General features: G+C 45.9%; 1 protein-coding gene and 1 pseudogene across 2 annotated transcripts; one reads left to right on the top strand and one right to left on the bottom strand.

Moving 5' to 3' along the window:
• The first annotated feature begins 840 nt into the window (after positions 1-840).
• Positions 841-17,009, top strand: ZNF550 (zinc finger protein 550). Of its 2 annotated transcripts, XM_024742338.1 has the most exons (4): positions 841-1,052; positions 7,449-7,575; positions 8,639-8,734; positions 14,914-17,009. In XM_024742338.1, exons 1-4 carry the CDS (start codon positions 1,026-1,028, stop codon positions 15,903-15,905), a joined length of 1,242 nt encoding a protein of 413 aa, XP_024598106.1. In that variant the 5' UTR covers positions 841-1,025; the 3' UTR covers positions 15,906-17,009. The 2 variants fall into 2 exon arrangements, with proteins under 2 accessions (XP_024598106.1, XP_024598107.1); XM_024742339.1 differs by lacking the exons at positions 841-1,052; positions 7,449-7,575 and adding an exon at positions 9,518-9,607 and having other exon boundaries at positions 8,702-8,734.
• LOC112398007 (atlastin-2 pseudogene) lies at positions 4,423-6,041 on the bottom strand (annotated as a pseudogene).
• Positions 17,010-21,235: the final 4,226 nt, after the last annotated feature.

A 21,235-nucleotide genomic window follows, 5' to 3' on the forward strand; every position in this document is an offset into this window, starting at 1 on the left:
TTTTTTATTGTCCACCTGTTTAAGGGACGCCCAACCTCTTCTTCTGCAACATCCTAGTAATGGCCATGTGTGAAGTCGGTTCTCTCTAGACACTGAGCAAACACGCTGAAACGCACAGAACTGTGAAACTTCAGTCTGCATGTATTTGAACAGTAGCAAGATAAAGTTTATTAGTTCCCATCTATGACTGTAGGTACTTTGTATCTGCGTGATATCATGATATCCTCGGAGCAGGCTCAACCAATCAGGAGGAGAGCCCAGACAGAGAGAGAGAGGCCCCCAAGACAAGGTCGGTCGGGGGGGCGGGGAGTACACAGGCAGATGTCATGAGGGAATTTCATTGGTGCCTTGTGATGTCACTAGGTCACAAGGGAGGACAAGGGGAGCTTGTGTCAGGTGCCACAGCCTCATCACTCTGGTGTACTCAGTCATCTGGGCGGGGTGCTCACAGACTGTGGCGATGGGAGGCAGCAGAATACGAAGTTTAAAAAGTTTACCATACAGTATGTCCACTTGCTCAGTTAGGTGCATCTTAAATGACAAGATAAAGGAAACACAACAGGGAAACTGGGTGTGTCCCCTTTAGAAACATCCAATGCCTCGCCTCCTTCGTTGGATCCTCTGTAGGCCCTTTGCCAGCTCCAGTCTCCTGCCTGTGGGACACTGGCTCCAAGGAGCAGACTCCCATTCCCGAGCGGATGCTGGACAAGAACTACATTACCCTGAAGACTATGCTCCGCGGAATAGCTGTGAGCGCCGCTCTGATGACGTCACAGAAAACGGGCGTTAGTGGCTCGCGTTGTCAGGGGCGGGACTTCCTGTGTCGCCAGGGAGGCCGTTTGTTCGTGATGGGGCAGTTGTGTCTCTATCTTAGGTGACTTCTACCCGGGTCGTCGGGACGGAGCGGGGAGGACAGCCTGGAGGGCCCACCTGCGCCTTTGTACGACCTGGGGGAGGGTCAGCCAAGTCCGCTGGACCCGCCGGTCTCCGGCGCCCTCACGTGGTCCTACGCTCCCCGCGGTGCGATGGCGGCGCTGGTGACCCCGGCGCAGGTGAGTGGACGGTGCGCCAGGCCACGCCCGCTAGGACCCCACCCACGTGGCCGAGGCGCGCTGCTGTGCAGGATGGTGGTGTCCTGTGAGTCATCACCTTGTCCTCCCCAGGGCATTGTTTGTCGGAGCCTCGGGTTGGGCTCGCTTGTGCTTCGGGTGGGAATCCAGGTTAGGGGCTTCGCACGGAGAGTCCCATTTCTGTCAGTGAGTGGGACGCTGTGTGGTAGGGAGAGATGTGGCTTCTCGAATCCCCCGACCCCATACCGCTGGCGTGGAAGGACCCGCAGGGAGGAGCGCAGGCCGCACAGTCCGGAGACCTTTCTGTGTGTTGCGGCCCCGCCTATTCCCGAGTCTAGGACCTTGAGCAGCTTTCCCTGCTGTTCTTGGTTATGTTTTGTTTTGTTTTTCTTGGCTGCGTGGTGAGGCATGCGGGATCCTAGTTCCCCGACCAGGGCTGGAACCCGTGCTCCCTGCATTGGGAGCGCGGAGTCTTAACCACTGGACGGCCAGGAAGTCCCTGTCCTTGGCTTTTATGCTAAAGTTCCTCCAACTGGGTTGAGGGAACTAGAAAAACCACATAGGTGACATGTATCCCCCTGCGTCCAGCACGGTGCAGGGAGCATCACTCTGGCTCTCTTTCCACGGAGGTGCCTCTTGAGCCTCTGTTGATGTTAGAGGCTCATCCCTGGGGGAATCTGACCCTTGGGCATCCCAGCTGTGTAACCTCTACAAAGATAAGGACTGGGGTGAGGAAGAGGCAGGAGTAGCCTGCAGCAGCTTGGGGATTGCAGCCCTGCTAGGACAGAAAGGGTGTCAGGACAGGCAGGGGGCCCAGAAGGCCAAGGAATTTGTCTTTCAGTTTACAGCCAGTCGAACTGGCTTCCCACTGAATCTGTTTTCCTATTTGAAGCTCAGTTACATATGGTAAGTGGTGGTAGTGTGCAGGAGTGTGGTGTCCGTTTGGACATGAAAACACAAGAGGTCCTGGGTAATTCCATAGCCGTGGCCCTGAGTACCCTCATCATAGTCCTGATCGCTGTCAGGACTTGTCTTATTTGTTAACTTCCCATTCACTTGGCTCCTTCCTCACTTTATATCAGACTCACTCCAGTGTGCTGTCCTGAAAGAGGCTTTTCGTGGTGCCCTGTCTAAAGCAGACTGTAACCTCTTGTCATCTCGTGCTATTTTCTTTCTTTTTAAAATTTATTTGTTTTATTTTTAACTGTGTTGGGTCTTCGTTGCTGCATGCAGGCTCTCTCTAGTTGTGGCCAGCGGAGGCTACTCTTCCTTGGGTTGTGCGGGCTTCTCATTACGGTGGCTTCTCTTGTTGTGGAGCACAGGCTGTAGGTGCGTGGGCTTCAGTAGTTGTGGCTCAAAGACTCAGTAGTTGTGGTACACGGGCTCTAGAGTGCTCAGTAATTGTGGTGCACGGGCTTAGTTGCTCCGCGTGGCACTTGGGATCTTCCCGGACCAGGGCTCAAACCCCTGTCCCCTGCACTGGCAGGCGGATTCTTAACCACTGCACCACCAGGGAAACTCTATTTTCTTGACTTTGGAATCTGCATCCCTCTGACATTGTCTTGCTCATTTATATCGTTACTTGTTTAGCATCTCTTTCCAGCCCTGGACCATGAGCGCCTGTTGCTGCTCTCTGCCAAGACCTAGAACAGCCTGGGCTTGTAAAGGGCACTCAATAAATGGTTAAATGAATGAATGGGTCTGCCACTCAGGTGCTCCCATCACACTTATAATAAGTACAACCTCCTGCACTGTGGCCCACAGGCCTGTACTGGATCTGCCCCATGACTTCCCCCATGCTTCTTCCTCTCCCCTTCTTCCCTTACTCACCGCAGTCAGCCAGGAGGTCCTGAACTTGCAAAATTCCTGCCCAATTTGCAGCTTTTCCCCTTGCATTTTCCTTCATCTGGGGTCCTGTTCCCAGATCTCTGCAGGGCTATCTCTCCCCACCCTTCCTGTGCATTACTGTCACCTCTTAGGACAGTCTTTTCCTGGCTGTTTTAATTCTAGCTAAGGTACCCCTTGCTCCCACCTGCCCATCTTCTGGCAACTCTGTGCCATCTTTTTCTGGCTGGATGTTCAATTCCCACTTCTGTTCCTTTATATACATATACATATATATATATATATATATATATATATATATATATATATAACAAAATTTTAATTATGTACTGAAAATAAATTACAGGAAAGAACTTTAAAATGCTAGAGGACAAAGTCACGATAAACATTCCCATTGAATTCTCTTGGGGGGTGGGGGGGTGAGACTGCAGTGCTCAAGAAGATAAATATCACAAATATATCAAAAACTTCAAATTGTCTCTGCATTCACACACTGACACGAGCCACAAACATTCCTTCACAGTGACTGTACTCATTAGCCTACCACAGAACTAGATTTTGTCATAAACTACAAAACTTTTAATACAAAATCGTGTTTATATATTTATAATTCATATACATGCCCTATCTGCGATTTTAGAAAATAAAAGCTGCACACTGTATAGATACTCTTAACTCATAGCTGTAGGCAACATTTTTGGTTGGAATTTCTCCCCCAATAAAATTAACGGCATATTTTATGTACACGAAGGCTAAACTGCATAAAGACAGTTCAGTTTCCCAGATATGCATCTCCTTTTAGGACAGGTTTATAAATTTTCAAAGGCAAGACAAATGTACACCTCAGAGTCATTTTCTTAGCTACAAGAGTTATCATGTAATTTCTGTGAAGTTCCTGATACATGCATTTATGTAATACTGGTATTGAAGGCAGTAAAGCAATATGTACTTTTAATGCCGTGGCTCAATAAAGGCTTCATTGTCGTTGCAATCTGGTTCTTGATACAGTGATTCATAACCTCTAAAAATTAAAATTTCAATGGGACACTGTGTTAAAGAGACTCTAAATAGATTTCTTAAAATAGTTCCCTGAAATATCCTTTACATAAGACAGATTTCACTAACATTAGATTAAGTAAAAAGGGAAAAAAAAGAATTAAACATGGCACAAGTGTGCATGAAAACTAACGCACAGTTAGTCTTCATGTCTTAGGAGCCATAAATAGAACGCTTAAAACCAACAATTTCAACTCTGTGGCAGCCATCTGTGAAGCCAGTTATACTAAACTACTCCTACAGTTGATTGTAAACTTTGGTTTATTTTTATTTGCGTTGTCATTGTACAGCTAGCATGAAAAGAAGAAAGAGTGGAGTCCATGAGGAGATGAACTGTCAGTCAGTCTTTAATCTGGCATGATGAGACAGCTGGACAGTCAGGCTTGCTTTGATAGAGTTTGTTACAGACTGCCTTATGTTTTCCTCTGTCAAATTGTCGCCCAGGGGCTTCAATACCTGTTCCCATAGTGTTTCAGCAATCTGATCAGTCATTGTTCAAATTTCTCTGAACTCCCCAGAGTATGTAACATATGCCCAAGTACAAAGAGGCCTCAGTGCTAACCCCATGACAAGGTTACACAGACAGCTATAGAGTTTAGGCCAACGAAACCAGTCAGTCCTGAGATTATATACATAGCAAACGTGCCTGCAAACAGTGTGGCAGGCGTATGAGCAGCATAGAAGATATTTTTGCCATCATTGTGCTTTATAAAAGTTGCATGGGTTTCTTTATAAAATTTGCCTAGGTTTCTTCTATTTCAGCCTCAAGCTGGTCCTGATAACGACGGTAGAATTCATCTCCACCCATTTTTTTTTACTGAACGAAACTGTTTAATCGCCACTTCCTTGAGATCCAGGTGTTTTCGCTTCCAGATCTGAAGGTGCAATGTGAGGCTTGTCCCCACCGCCTACCTGCTCCATACTTTCTCTCTTGCTCCTGCTACTGCAGCAAAATTATCAGCTTCAGCTGTTGCCTGAAGCATGGACTTTTTACATAAATTTTAATATAAGCCTTAAAGTATTCTACAAGATCTCTACAAATGACTTTCGTCTCTTATCTCTTTTGCTACCAAATTTTCTGGGGCAAGTAGCACTGGAACCACATTTCAAAGCTCTTGTTTAAACTCTTCATCAATATTTTCAATCTCCCATCAAAACTAGGATGGGCTTCCCTGGTGGTGCAGTGGTTGAGAGTCCACCTGCCGATGCAGGGGACGTGGGTTCGTGTCCCGGTCCGGGAAGATCGCACATGCCGCGGAGTGGCTAGGCCCGTGAACCATGGCCGCTGAGCCTGCGCGTCCAGAACCCATGCTCCTCAACGGGAGAGGCCACAAAAAAACTAGGATTAGTTGCAACTTTAAGACTAGGATGTGGCAAAAGGAAGCAACCAAGATTTGAGAAACAATTGTGAATGTGCTTCCTTACATTCTGTAGCTCTTCATGTTGATTTTGTTTTACCTGCAATCTCTTTTCAAGGAATTGTTTTCCACTTTCCAAACCATACGAATGTTCATAAGGATAACTCCAGTTTCGAATCAAAAACATTAATGTCTGAAATGGTTTCTGGTAGATTTCTTTCATTGCAAGTCTGCCATATTCTGTAAATAATTGCAAGTGTTGAAGATCATCTTCTTGAATATTTTGAGACAAATTATATACCTGGAGAGAGCCAGTCATAATGCTCAGAGCAAACACTGTTGCACAATCTCTGATAGTTGACTGGCTATCAAAGGCACCTTGGGTATCCATTAGCAGCACAGCCACTTTTGTTCATTCCAGACATATGCCTGTTGTTTCTCTTTCGCAACCAACTCGCCATGTAAAGCCAGTCAGTGCTTCATTGTTTCCACCAATCCAACTTTGAGAATCCTTGTTATACATACATCTAAGCATGAAGTCCAGTAGAAATGATTTCCCTTTACGAAAAGCTCCTGCCACGGATACCACTACTATGTTAAGATCTCGTATGTGCTCCTGTAGCAATATCTGCTCCAAAGCTTCTTCATCAAGCTCAAAATTATGGTCATCTTCATGTGCAAGAACAATCTGTACTGGAAATGGTTTCTTCATAACCTCATCAGAGTTTACTAGGTCGTCATCTTCATAATTCTCACCTAGGAGGGTCGTGGACGAGACGTGGTTAACCCAGGTGTTTGGGTTGCTGGTTCACCTCTGACGCCGCAGCCCCTCGTGCAGCTGCTACCTCTGCACTGCTTCGCCACCGCCCCCACCCTTTTTTTTTTTTGCCACACAACATCGCTTGTAGGATTTTAGTTCCCTGACCAACTATTGAGCTTGGGGCCTCAGCAGTGAAAGCGTGGAGTCCTAACCACTGAACCACCAGGGAATTCCCCCACTTTTCCTTAAATTTGAGGTTGTGGTTGATTTTCTAGAGCTGCCTGAGCCTCAGGCCTCTGGCTGTGACGTGGTGGTGACGATGGCATTTACCTTGTGGGCTGTGGATTAGTGAAAGTCACAAAATACACTGAACACTTAACTGGGCCAGGCACTCCACAGCATCTGGTATGGGAACATTTTCTCTTTAGTTCTAAGAATTGGCATAGTGGGAGTGATTGTTGTATTGATGTGGAAATTGATGCTTGGAGAAATGATGGGATGTCATCCTCCCCATGATCACACTGCCAGCAAGTGTCAGATTTTTTTATATATATAAATTTATTTATTTATTTTTGGCTGTGTTGGGTCTTTGTTGCTGCACGCGGGCTTTCTCTAGTTGTGGCAAGCAGGAGCTACTCTTCATTGCGGTGCGTGGGCTTCTCATTGCGGTGGCTTCTCTTTGTTGCAGAGCACGGGCCCTAGAGCACATGGGCTTCAGTAGTTGTGGCAGGCGGGCTCAGTAATTGTGGCTCATGGGCTCTAGAGCACAGGCTCCATAGTTGTGGCACTCGGGCTTAGTTGCTCCGTGGCATGTGGGATGTTCCCTGACCAGGGCTCGAACCCATGTCTCCTGCATTGGCAGGCAGATTCTTAACCAGTGCACCACCAGGGAAGTCCCAAGTGTCAGATTTAAGAGTCTTCATTCAAACCCCAGAAATCTGGCTCCAGAGCGAGGGATCTTTAGTCACTTTACCGCAGCGTGTGAAGACCGCAGCCTGGGGCAGGTGCACCGTGAGGACCAGGGAGGCTCAGCACCTGTCACTTTGCTGTTACCATTGTTGGAATTATCATCATGAACATTTTTCCCAGAGCACGTACCATCTGCCCCCAGTCCTCATGGAACACCATTGTCTGTGTCATCTCTAGTGGTTCCTTCACGGAGGCTTTTCTCTCAGCCACAGTTGCGTTATATCCAGAGACTGCTTCCACCTCCCCCTTGAGCCCAACACAGAACTCGGCGATCAGCAGGCCTCAGTGGTTCAGGCCTGGGTCTCTCTGCATCTTCACCGGCAACAGAGTGACAGGGTTGATCCTATCCAAGTGCAAAAGCCCAACACCACTACCTGTTTGACTGTCCAGGTGTTGGTGACCTTCAAGGATGTGGCCGTGACCTTTACCCGGGAGGAGTGGGGACAACTTGACCTGGATCAGAGGACCCTATACCAAGAGGTGATGCTGGAGATCTGTGGGCTCCTGGTCTCACTGGGTAAGTGCTTAGCTCTCACACATGTGGGGGACCCCACCCGCCTTGTTTCCGGGCTGATCAAGGTCACAGGAGTCACCTTTCCTCCTCCCCACAGGCCCTGCATTTTTCTGGTCGCTTCTCCTTCTGCCTGGTCTCCCTGTGTCTGTAGCAGTGATCGGTGGGATAGAAACAATGTCCTTATGAACACCAGCCCCATCCCAGTGCCCAGCAACCTCGGGCCTCAGTTTGAGGTCCTTGTTGCAGATTCCACAGGAGGGAAGCTGACTGACCCAGCCTGGTGATGTCAGGTGTCCCCACAGCCCAGTTAGCAGGGCTGTTCTCAGACAAGTGGGTGAGTGAGGGAGACCCCTACATGGCATTTGTCATCAGTGCCATCCAGGGATCTTCCTAAACAGCACAGTTTGGTTCAAAGGCCCCTCGTGTCTACGTCATCATCACATGCTTTCTGAGGCCTGGGCCGTGATCCTCCCCTGGGCAGGAGATCATTTTAGAAGGTGCACAGGAATGTCATGGAATGCCACAGGTGGACACCCTGCAAAAGCCAGTCCTTTTACCTTCTCTGTCTGGCACGCTGATTGTTGTCAAGAGAAAGTCTCAGATCAGTGTGAGTGAGTATTCCATGGCCCCCTTTGTGGCTAATTTTTCTGTTCAACAGAGGGACCAGCCTCTAGCTCACAGCCCTGAGCCTTCTACGTGAACTTGCTAGGACCTTAATGCCATTATTTTGACTTCAGCGTTGTGGGGTTTTTTTGTTTTTTATTGGAGTATTCCCAGGGTCCCGTGGCTGTGTGTGAAAGTGGCATGACCCTGCATGGGGCTGGCTTCCACTGATGAAGTTTAAGGGAAGTGGTGCTGTGTAGACAGACAGCACCACCCTCTATAGCAGTTGCAGCCCAGGAGTGGTGTTTGTGCCGTCGGATTCCCAGTCACAGATCAACATTTTCTTTACTTTGGGAGCCGCTACATTCATGGTCTTGTTCCTGTCATGAAGTCCCAGATAGGATGGAAGGGTTTCATTCTTCTCATCAAAACACCTGCGTCCTGTTTTTTTCTCCATCCACAGGGCATCCAGTTCCCAAACCAGAGTTGATCCACTTGCTGGAACGTGGGCAGGAGCCGTGGATGGGAAGGAGAGACCTCCCACGTAGCATGTGCCCAGGTAGGAGCCAATAGCTGCTGGGCAGGTGGGTTCCCAGCAACCTTGAGAATGCATGGGGACCAGTGCCTCTGAGCTGCTATGTGCAACCCCCTTTGTGGGGTCTGGTGGTTCCTCTCACATCAAAGTATAGTGTGCATCAGCTGGCCAGCTTGGGACCACACCATTACTTAGAGACCCAGGCACCTTCTTCTTCTTTCTTTTTTTTTTTAATTTTTATTTTCTCTCTTTTTTTTTTTTTTTATTAAAATACAGTTGACTTACACTGTCGTGCTAATTTCTGCAATACAGCAAAATGACTCAGTTATACACATATATAATTCCTTTTTTATATCCTTTTCCATTATGGTTTATAACAGGATATTGAATATAGTTCCCTGTGCTCTACAGTAGGACCTTGTTGTTTATTCATCCTATATATAATAGTTTGCATCTGCTAATCCAAAACTCCCACTCCTTCCCTCCCCACCCACCCTCCTCCTTGACAAACGCAAGTCTGTTCTCTATGTCTGTGAGTCTGTTTCTGTTTCATAGATATGTTCATTTGTGTCATATTTTAGATTCCACATATAAGTGACATCATATGGTATTTGTCTTTCTCTTTCTGACTTACTTCACTTAGTATGATAATCTCTAGTTGCATCTAGAGATCCAGGCACCTTCTGACGCCAACGTATAGCTCTAAGGTTGGTCCAGCATAATCCAGCTGGTGGAGGGGAAACAGCAAGGGATAGGGGCCAGGTCGCACCCAGATGCACACATACTTTACTCCCCTGTATCCCACAGGCAAGGACTAGGCATTTGGCCGCAGCTGGATGCTCAGGACTGGAGAGTGTGGTTTTGCTCTGGGCCGAAGGAGAAGAGCCAGTGGGCTTGGTTTGTATGACCTCTGTCTACTCTACTCACCCTGCTCTCAGGAAGTCAGAGCGAGGCTAGTGTGTATGTGAGTGGGTTGTTTGAAGGTGTAATGAGATAATGCAGAAAACTGCTTAGTATAGTGCCTGGTCTATACAGAGGGTCGACTAAGGTCAGTTCTTACCGTATCCATGTAATTGTATTAACCAGAGTGAATGGTGGTATCATGCATTTTTCCTGGACTTCTAGACTCAGAGGAAGAGGGGCCTTTCTTCCCCTTGAAGTTATGATCTATGCTATACTCTCTATGGAACTCTTTCCCACCTTCTCCATCCATTTATCCATCCTCCTGTTTGTCCACAAGACACTCAGAAGCAGCCCCTTGCACTGTACCTTCCTGCCCCTCTTGCCCTTAAGAACACCAAGCGGATGTTTGGGGTTTTCAGCCCCACATCTCTGCTGCTGGCTGTAGCTTGAATAATCCACAGTGAGTCACGGTCTCTCCTCTCTGTCGGTCCTTCAGGCTTCTCAGCCCGCCTGTAAGTGTCTTTGGCCAACCCCACTACCGATGCTCTCTTCCACACGCCACCCCGCCCCCCATTTCCTTATTCCCAGATCTCCACTTTCGTGTCTCAGAGACCCCTCAAGCTTGTCATGCCTTAGAAGACCCCCGGGATCCTGCCCACTCCTACCCCGTGCCTGGTTCTGAGAACGTCCTGCCATCTAAGCTGATGAGAAGATTAGCAACACCTCAGCCAGCCTCTCTCTCCATCAAACCGACAACCGTCCATCCCCAGGCCTGCCCGTTTGAGATTATCCGTGTGTCCTGAGTCCATCACCAGCACCCTAGTTCAAGCTCTCGTCATCTTTTTTTATATATATAAATTTATTTATTTTATTTTATTTATTTTTGGCTGCATTGGGTCTTCATTGCTGCACGCAGGCTTTCTCTAGTTGCAGCGAGCGGGGGCTACTCTTCGTTGCAGTGCGTGGGCTTCTCATTGCGGTGGCTTCTCTCATGGAGCACAGGTTCTAGGCTCATGGGATTCAGTAGTTAGGGCACGCAGGCTCAGTAGTTGCGGCTCATGGGCTCTAGAGCACAGGCTCAGTAGTTGTGGCGCATGGGGTTAGTTGCTCCGCAGGATGTGGGATCTTCCCAGACCACGGATCGAACCTGTGTCCCCTGCATTGGCAGGTGGATTCTTAACCACTGCGCCACCAGGGAAGCTCACAACTCTTGAAAGAGTTGTCTCATTTTGGAAATGATGGACAGTTGTCCTGTGGTGTATGTGGGGGATGGATTCCAGTGCTCCCGCAGATCCCAACATCCGTGGATGCTAAGGTCCTTATGGTGGGCCGTCCCCCTCCATATGCACAGTTCCATATCTTCAGATTCAGTCAACTGCAGATTATGTAGTATTTTGATCCATGGTCGGTTGATTTCATGGATGCAGAACTCACAGATACAAAGGGCTGAAATCGTGTATAAGTGGACCTATGGGTTTTAGACCCGTGTTATTCAAGGATTGACTCTATATATTTGACTTCCATACCTTTTGTTTTTAAAATCTACTTAATTTTTTTATATCAGAAGTATACAGTGATACATATCAATCCTTCAGGTTCACTTTTTCTTTTTTCAATTTTAAAAAAATTTTTATTGCAGTATAGTTGATTTAGAATGTTGTGTTAATTTCTGCTGTACAGCAAAGTGATTCAGTTATACATATGTATACATTCTTTTCCATTATGGTTTATCACAGGATATTGAATATAGTTCCCTGTGCTATAAAATGGGACCTTGTTTATCCATCCTATATGTAATTGTTTGCATCTGCTAATTCCAAACTCCCAATCCATCTCTCTCCACCAACCCCCTTGGCAACCACAAGTCTGCTCTCTATACCTGTGAGTCTGTTTCTGTTTTGTAGGTAAGTTCATTTGTGTCGTGTCATTTTTTTTTTTAGATTCCACATATAAGTGATATCATATGGTATTTGTCTTTCTCTGAGTTACTTTGCTTAGCATGACAATCTCTAGATCCATCCATGTTGCTGCAAATGGCATTATTTCATTCTTTTTCATGGCTGAGTAATATTCCATTGTATGTAGGTACCACATCTTCTTTATCCATTCCTCTGTCAATGGACATTTAGGGTATTTCCATGTCTTGGCTATTGTAAATAGCGCTGCTGTGAACATAGGGGTGCATATAGCTTTTCGAATTAGAGTTGTGTCTGGATATATGCCCAAGAGTGGGAAATCATCTTTACTTTTCACATATGTATAAACTGAGGTATCCTCCACCTCACCCAAAATTTAGACTATTTCCAGTTCTGTGACAGGTTCCTGGTGCTTCATCCTTGTCAATAGCTTGTCCTACAGTGTTACCCACTGTTTACACTCTATCACCGTGGATAGGTTTTATTTTTCTTTTCCTTTTGGGTGACGGGGCGTGCCTCAAACAACAGAAATTTATTGTCTTAGTTCTAGGTGCTGGGTGTCCGTAGGGTTGGTTTCTACTGAGGCCACTCTCTTTGGCCTGTAGAATAAGATGGATTGTTCTTGCTAATGGCATTGCTGTCATCCTAATTGCCCAGTACAGCAATGAGAATAATAACATTAGACTTCTTCAGAGAATCAGAGCCAAAAGGAGATAAATCAAAGTTTTATTCTATTGATTAGGCTTCATGTGATTGTGAGGGTTAAGTGATTTCAAAATCTTCAGGGCAGTCCAGTAAGCTGGAAGAGTAGATGCTTGCAGTCCTGAGTCTGGAGGCAGAATCCCTTCCCTCCCAGGGCATCTCAGCCTTTTCCCTTAAGGACATTGATTTTTCTTTTTTTTAAGTTTATTTATTTATTTACTTTTCTGGCTGCGTTTGGTCTTTGTTGCTCCATGTGGGCTTTCTCTAGTTGCGGTGAGCAGGGGCTACTCTTCATTGCAGTGCATGGGCTTCTCATTGTGGTGGCTTCTCTTGTTGTGGAGCATGGGCTCTAGGTGCACGGGCTTCAGTAGTTGCAGCACGTGGGCTCAGTAGTTGTGGCTCACGGGCTCTAGAACCCAGGCTCAGTAGTTGTGGCGCACAGGATCAGTTGCACCGCAGCTTGTGGTATCCTCCCAGACCAGGACTCGAACCTGTATTCCCTGAATTGGCAGGTGGATTCTTAACCCCTGCGCCACCAGGGAAGTCCCAAGGACATTGATTGATCGGATGAGGCCCATCCACATTAAGAAGGGTAACCTGCCTTTCTCAAAGTTTGATGATTCCAGTGTCAGTCATATCTAAAAAGTACCTCACAGCAACCTCCAGAATGGTGTTTGACCAAAGAGCTCAGCACAGTAGCCAAGCCAAGTTGACATATAAAATTAACCACCATACATACTCGCACCGTGTCAAGAAATGTGCTGAGAGCTTTACAGGCATTTTCTCATTTAACCCTCATGACAACCGGAGAAACTGAGAGTCCTCTAGTCTCTTAGGTGAGGAAATTATGACGTAAAGAAGAAAGGAGGGGGTTTCCCTGGTGGCTCAGTGGTTAAGAATCTGTCTGCCAATGCAGAGGACACGGGTTTGAGCCCTGGTCCGGGAAGATCCCACATGCTGCAGAGCAACTACTGAGCCTGCGCTCTAGGGCCTGCGTGACACAACTACTGAAGCCCGCACGCCTAGAGCCCATGCTCCGCAACAAGAGAAGCCACCGCAATGAGAAGCCCGCACAACAGAACGAAGAATAACCCCCGCTTGCCACAACTAGAGAAAGACCACGTACAGCAACGAAGACCCAATGCAAGCAAAAATAAATAAATAAAATACATAAATTTAAAGGAAAAAAAAAGAAGAAAGGAGGGACTTCCCTGACGGTCTAGTGGTTAGGGCTGTGCCCCTCCACTTCAGGGAGCACAGGTTTGACCCCTCGTCAGGGAACCCACAAGCCGCTCCTCAAACTGAGGCATTGTGACTCCAGAGCTCTTCCTGCTAACACCACTCTAATGCCTCTCAACAGAGCAGAAACTCGTCTTTCATACCGTTTGAGTTTGTGTGTCCCACTACCCCTTTTCTTCTGAGATTTTTATTCTCTTCTTCCTGTAACCGCCCCTTCAGGCTTGCCTTCACCAGGCTTCTGGTGCCACTTTCTTCTTGTAACTCTCTTTTTTTGCTGCGCTGTGTGGCTTGTGGGATCTTAGTACCCTGACCAGGGATCAAACCCAGGACCCCTGTAGTGGAAGCATGGAGTCCTAACCACTGGACCACCAGTGAAGTACCTCTTTGTTTTTTTTTAAATTTAAACAGTATTTTCAGTGTTTTATTTATAGGCCACTTAAATAGCACTTATTACATCCCAGGCCATTTTCTAGGCACTTTTTTCTTTTTTAATTGAAATATAGTTGATTTACAGTGTTGTGTTTCAGGTGTATAGTAAAGTGATTCAGTTATACATATACATATATCCATTCATTTTCAGATCCTTTTCCCTTATAGGTTATTACAAGGTATTGAGTATAGTTCCCTGTGCTATACAGTAGGTCCTTGTTGTTTACTTTATATATAGTAGTGTGTATCTGCTAAACCCAAACTCCTAATTTATCTTTCCCTCCCCCCAGCCTTTCCCCTTTAGTAACCATGAGTTTGTTTTCTATGTCTGTGAGTCTGTTTCTGTTTTGTAAATAAGTTCATTTGTATCATTGTTTTTACATTCCACATATAAGTGATATCCTATGATATTTGTCTTTCTCTGACTCACTTCACTTAGTATGATAATCTCCAGGTCCATCCAGGTTGCTGCAAACGGCATGATTTCCTTCTTTTTTATGGCTGAGTGATAGTACCTTTTCTTCTTATAACTCTTAAGCACTTTCCAAAGGTGGATCTACCCACGCTTATTCCTTCCGTTTCTACCCAGTACCCCATCCTTTTTTCTTTCTGGCAACTCTGATGTCTGCATTAGGACCCAGCTCATGGGACACCTCCCAGGGAAGATGACCTTTTCTTCCCAGTCTTGCTAGGTGCCACTTCCCTACACTCTCACAGAACCAAGACATCAATCCTTGAGGCAGGTGCTCTCCAGACAGTATTATTGAAACTGTCCTCCCTCCCCTACTCCAGATCCTCTGTCTCCCGGTCCGGCCTCCTGCCAGATTTTCCCTTTAATGGTGTTAGGGTACAAGGGTCATAGAAAGTAACTGGAAATCTAGGATACACTGACATTAAAACATAGCAGATATCAGAGGTGCTGATTTCATCCTCATTTGTTCACTGAAGTGTTGCTTCTGTTTCTTCTGTGTTGTATCACCGAAAGTCCCCCTTTGTGTATTGGATTCTTTTCAGATGACAGAGCAAAACGTCAGACCAGAGAGCTGGTTTTGTCTGAAGGAGTGTTGCTCCAGGGAAGCCTGACTCTGGGATCTTCAAGGGACTGCAGGTCGAGGCAAGCCATGGATCCAGAAGAGCTTTTGGAAGTGCAGAAAGGTCAGCTGAGGCCAGAGACAGACGCCCACAAGGAAACCCATCCTGGGAAAACGAGCCTTGAAGATGATGGTTTGGAGACGGATGATGGTGTGCACTCCAGGGCATTCCAGGAGAGAGTCTCTCAGGGAGATGTTCTCTGTGAGCATGACCCACAGACACCAGGAAAAGGCCCCCTGATTCATAACCTCTACAAGTGCAAGCAGTGCGGGAAGAGTTTTAACAGGAAGTGGTACCTTGTTCGACATCAGCGGATTCACACTGGAATGAAGCCCTATGAATGCAACGCGTGTGGGAAAGCCTTCAGCCAGAGCTCAACCCTGACCCGGCACTACGTCATCCACACCGGGGAGACGCCATACAAATGTGCCGAGTGTGGGAAGGCCTTCAAACGCAGGTCGTACCTCCTGCAGCACCAGCCGATCCACACCGGGGAGAAGCCCTATGAGTGCAGCCAGTGTCGAAAGGCCTTCACCCACCGCTCTACTTTTATTCGCCACAATAGGACCCACACTGGAGAAAAACCCTTTGAATGCAAAGAATGTGAAAAATCATTTAGCAACAGAGCACACCTCATCCAGCACTACATCATCCACACTGGAGAGAAGCCTTACGATTGCACAGAGTGTGGGAAGGCCTTCAGGTGCAGCTCAGAACTCCTACAGCATCAGCGGATTCACACGGGGGAGAAGCCCTACGAGTGTGCCCAGTGCGGGAAGGCCTTTCACCGGAGCACGTACCTCATCCAGCACTCTGTCATCCACACCGGGGAGACGCCATACAAGTGCGCCGAGTGTGGGAAGGCCTTCAAACGCAGGTCACATCTCCTGCAGCACCAGCGGGTTCATACTTGAGAAAAAGGCCTTCATCGCTGCTCCTCTTTTGTCTTTCATGAGGGGATCCATGCTGGAGAGAAGAACCCTTTGAGTGTAAAGAATTCTGGGAAGGTTTTTTGTCTGCTTTTCAAATGCACAAGTGGTCACGTGGGAGAAGACGCCTTGCGAATGCAGTGGAAATGTCAAAAGCCTTCGGCCTCTGCTCATCGTTCAGAGGATTCATTCTGTGGAGAAACTCAGCACATGAAGCTATGCCACCCGTAGGTCCATCCACCTCTGTCAACATCAGAGAACATACCGGGGAAAGACGTTCTGAATGTAACCAGAAGGACGCTCCTCAGCCAAAAGAAAAGACTCATCCTCGCCACCTGAGAATGTGTAATGAAGAGGAACCACTTAATTATTGCCGTGAGAAAGCCTCCTGTGACAGGTCACCACTAGTCACGTAGAGTCATATTGGAACTTGATGGAGCTTGGGCTTTCCCTGTGAGGAAGTGCAGAGGAGACAGACTCAGGGTTCGTTGTGCGCTTATAACAACATTCAGCCACAGGGCTCCCCCTTGGTTTGCACTTAAGCCATCTCTGCATTATGTTAAAAAGAAAACTAACAAGGGAATTCCCTGCAGAGTCCCAGTGGTTAGGACTCCACGCTTTCACTGTCGGAGGACCTAGCTTTGATCCCTGTAGGGGAACTAAGATCCCGCAAGCCCCACGGTGTGGCCAATAAAGAAAAAAGAAAAATAACAAAGAGGTGGAGGGGATAGAGACAAAGACTATGAACGGAAAAAAACAAATGCTTTCGTAAGCTCTTTCAGACTTTCCTGCCAAGCCTGTTGCAGTTTTTCATCAGTTCTGTTTTTTGGTGGGGCAATGTTTGAGGGAGCAAAGGACCCCAGCCCTTTGTTTTTATGTGTTCACTGCTGTCTTGTGTCATGAAACTTGGACGTTGAGGGCAGCTCCACCAACATTTGTTGGAAGGCTTTGTTCCGAACATCTCTAGCCATTGGCATAATTCTTTGTGAGAAATATGAGGGCTTGAGTCATGAGCTACTTGAACTTGTAAGAAATTAGAATACCGAAAATAGCATCACACAATACTTGTATTTTATATCTAAGGAGAGAATGGTCCACATAGGGATCGCCACATTAAAATGTGCACCCCTAAAGACGTTGAATTTTTTTTTTATAGGTAAACTCCTGTTCATCTGGTTTTAAATGCCTGATACTATCTCTCACTCTTTCTTCTTCTTCTTCTTCTTTTTTTAGTTTAAAAAGAAGTACGTTTATTAGTATATGCACACAGTTTGCGGAATAGAAACATTTAGGGTATTTAGGGAAATTCAGTCAAATTCAACAAACCTCAGTGAAAATATGTTGTATTTGTTTAATGGTAGACAGGTAATTACTTGAGTCTATTAACTGGCTGCATTTTCAGTCTTCAATAGGTTCTTTTTTTTTTTTCTTTTAATTTTTTATTTATTTTATCTTTGACCGCATTGGGTCTTCATTGCTGTGTGCAGGCTTTTCTCTGGTTGCAGTGAGCAGGGGCTACTCTTCGTTGTGGTGCGCAAGCTCCTCATTGCGGTGGCTTTTCTTGTTGCGGAGCACAGACTCTAGGCACGCGGGCTCAGTAGTTGTGGCGCACGGGCTTAGTTGCTCCACAGCATGTGGGATCTTCCTGGACTAGGGCTCAAACCCATGTCCCCTGCGTTGGCAGGTGGATTCTTAACCACTGCACCACCAGGGAAGCCCTCAATAGGTTCTTTGAAAAGATGTTTAGCAAGGTGGAAGATAACTTGATCCATGTCACTTAGAGGCTTTATTTATCTATTTTTAAAAATTTTATTGGAGTATAGTTGATTTATAATGTTGTACAGCAAAGGTGTACAGCAAAGTGATTCAGTTATACATATATACATATACTCATGTATATGAGTTATACATATACTCATTCTTTTTCAGATTATTTTCCCTTATATGTTATTACAAAGTATTGAGTATAGTTCCCTGTTCTATACCATAGGCTGTTGTTGGTTATCTGTTTTATATATAGTAGTGTGTATATGTCAATCCCAATCTCCCAATTTATCCCTCCCCCCCCCCAATTCTCACTCTTGATTCCATTCTATGTGGGTTTTTTTCTTTTTCTTTTTTTTAATCATTCATTCATTCACTTCAATATTTATTGGATGCCAGAATCACTGTTCTGGGCACTTGAAAGGCATCACTGAACAAAACAGGTTGAAGAAAGAAACAATCTTGCCCTACAGAGTTTACATAAGCAGCATAATAAACAATAAATTGTATAAAATACTAGAAGGTCATAAGTTTTACTGAAGGGAAAAAATGGAGCAGTGTAAGTTCAATGATACACACCAATCTGTGAGGGGATAAGAACACGTCATAATTTTAAATAGAATGGTTAAAGTGGGGCCTCTTCTCAAAGCTGACGTTTATGCAAAAACTTGGGAAGAGAAGAAGGTTCTAGCTATGTGGGTATTTGGAGAAAGTTCTCCCCATGTAGAGGGAACGTCCAGTTCAAGGGCTTTACGGCTGGGACATAACCTGCAATATTCGAGGCACACCAAGGAGGTGATGGAGCTGAATCAGTGATGAAGAGAGGGAATAGTAGGAGATTAATTCAGAAAGGAAATTGGGAGTCCAACTGCAGTCAATCGCTGCATAACACTATTAGGGTCTTGGCTTTGACTCTGAATGAAATGGGGAGACATTGGAGGATTGGAAGCAGAGGAATGGCTTGATCTGCCATGTCTTTGAAGGGTCACACCGGCTGATGTATTGAAAGTGGTTTGTCGGAGGGTTTGTTTTCTTTACTGTCTCTGACAGCAAGGTGCTCATCCTGTATGGCTGTGGCCTTCTGAGGTGAGTGCTAGTTCTTTCCTCTTTCCACTGTTTCAGCCTCTCTAACCCTGTGGAAAGGACATTTCCAAGTCCCCCTCTGCTGCTTTCTAGCGGTTGAATTATAGGTAAAACCAGTAAAATAAAACACACATCCAAGTTAAATTCATGGTAAAGGAGAAGGATCCTCCTTGTCCGATCTTATAAATGTTTGTGTGAAGCTGTTTTTTATGTTTTTACAGAGTAAAATGCCAGGAATTTTAACAGGTGAGTCTAGAAGTATACATGCAGGTCTCGTGTTTGTATGGGTTTCACAGTTGCCACCATGGACTTACTCCCTTGTGCTGGCATTGGATATAAGTACTTGAAATTTGTCCTGAGATTTTTTTTCCTTTGAGGCTAGTTTTCAAGCTACGCAAGATAATCAGTATTAACTGAAATAATGTGAAAAAATGTGCCATACAGGGGCTTCCCTTGTGGTTCAGTGGTTAAGAATCTGCCTGCCAATGCAGGGGACACGGGTTTAAGCCCTAGTCCAGGAGGATCCCACACGCTGCAGAGTGACTAAGCCCATGCGCCACAGCTACTGAGCCTGCGGTGTAGAGCCCGAGAGCCACAACTACTGAGCTCGCAGGCCACAACTACTGAGCCCGTGTGCCTAGAGCCTGTGCTCCACAACAAGAGAAACCACCGCAATGAGGATCCTGCACACCGCAACAAAGAGTAGCCCCCGCTCGCCACAACTAGAGAAAGCCCACATGCAGCAACAAAGACCCAATGCAGCCAAAAAGAAAATTTAAAAAAAAATGCGCCGTACAGAAAAATATAAAATGATCATTTTTCTCACTCAGGGCCTTCTTCAGAGCCCTGTTTTTTTTTTTTTTTTTGGCTGCGCTGAGTGTTCGTTGTGGCGCACGGGCTTCTCTAGTTGTGGCGTGTGGACTTAGTTGTCCCGCTGCATGTGGGCTCTTAGTTCCCCCACCAGGGATCAAACCTGTATTGGAAGGCAGATTCTTAGCCACTGGACCACCAGGAAAGTCCCTTCAGAGCCTTTTTTTTTTGTTTTTTGGCTGCGTTGGGTCTTCGTTGCTGCATGTGGGTTTTCTCTAATTGTGGCACATGGGCTCAGTAGTTGTGGCTCGTGGGCTCTAGAGCACAGGCTCAGTAGTTGTGGCACACAGGCTTAGCTGCTCCGTGGCGTGTGGGATCTTCCCAGACCAGGGCTCAAACCTGTGTCCCCTGCACTGGCAGGCGGATTCTTAACCACTGCACCACCAGGGAAGACCGTCATTTGTTTTGAATCTCAAAATTTCCCAGATTTGAGTCCATGGGAGTTCCTTTATGCTGGTTTGTCCCATTTTCATGTCACCATCACATTTTGTGCACTTAGCTCTGATACAAAAGATATTACAGTTTCATCCTGCAAATTTCCTTTCTCTGCCAGGAATCAGTCTTTTCTCTAAGGAGATTTTCTTTTTGGTAGAGAAAGGTATTGAGAAATCAAGAACTGGGTCTTGGATGTGCTCAAGGACATAGGTGAACCGTTGCTTCCGGGCCTTCTTTGACTACACTGCATTTAGGTTCACAAACACTACTCATGCCATGGCAAGATACAAGCCATTAACTAAAGTTCAGGAAGTGTTTCAAACTTTTTCAATGTAAAGTTTATTTCAGGGGAATACACGAACATCAACTGTACAATTTGATGACTGATAAATGCATTTATACATGAAAAAACTTCCCAGTCTAGGTATAGAACAATTCTGTGATGCCGAAAAATGCCCACTTGCCTGATTCCATGAGTCTCTGAGAGTCATTCACTTTCTGATTTTTTTCAATGTAATTGTTTTGCCTATTCTTTCATTGGTATCTAAATTTAGCCCATACTAGGGAATTCCCAGGCAGTCCGGTGGTTAGGACTGGGTGCTCTCACTGCCAAGGGCCTGGGTTCAATCCCTGGTCGGGGAACTAAGATCCCACAAGTTCTGCAGAGTGGCAAAAAAAAAAAAAAAAAAAAAAAATTAGCCTGTACTAGTTTTATGAAATAGAAGTATTTTATTTGAAATGTTAAATATATTTATAAGTTTTAATTAAGGTTTTTATTGATACTTTTCCTGGGCTTTTTAATTAATTACCCAGGCATAACAAAATTATACGTGCCATCTAGTCAGTTCATGTCTGTCCTTGTGTACACATACTTTGGTCTCCTTATTCAGGAACATGGTTTGCACCTTCATCTTACAGCGTTAGGCATCTCTTCCTGTGGGCCTTGCACTAAAGGATTCTATTTTGGGTTTTCCTCACAGCCTCCCCATGAAGCAGGTGCCTGAAAGGCATCATTTTCCATAAAAGGAAATCGAGGCTCAGGGAGATAAATGTACTTGCTGAAAGGCAGGGAACTGATGAGCAGCTGAACCAAGCTAGAGACACAGTTTGGCTGTACATGGTGTTTGTGCTGTATAACCACAAAACTATGCCACATGGCCCCA

The sequence above is a fragment of the Neophocaena asiaeorientalis genome, unplaced genomic scaffold (genome assembly GCF_003031525.2).
Source record: "Neophocaena asiaeorientalis asiaeorientalis breed wild unplaced genomic scaffold, Neophocaena_asiaeorientalis_V1.1 scaffold582, whole genome shotgun sequence".
Taxonomy (NCBI): domain Eukaryota; kingdom Metazoa; phylum Chordata; class Mammalia; order Artiodactyla; family Phocoenidae; genus Neophocaena; species Neophocaena asiaeorientalis.

Coding starts and splice junctions, on each gene's coding strand:
- ZNF550 (XM_024742338.1), top strand. CDS start 1,026: ATGGCGGCGCTGGTGACCCCGGCGCAG. Junction 7,576..8,638: donor TGGGCTCCTGGTCTCACTGG/GTAAGTGCTTAG, acceptor CTCCATCCACAG/GGCATCCAGTTCCCAAACCA. Junction 8,735..14,913: donor CCCACGTAGCATGTGCCCAG/GTAGGAGCCAAT, acceptor GATTCTTTTCAG/ATGACAGAGCAAAACGTCAG.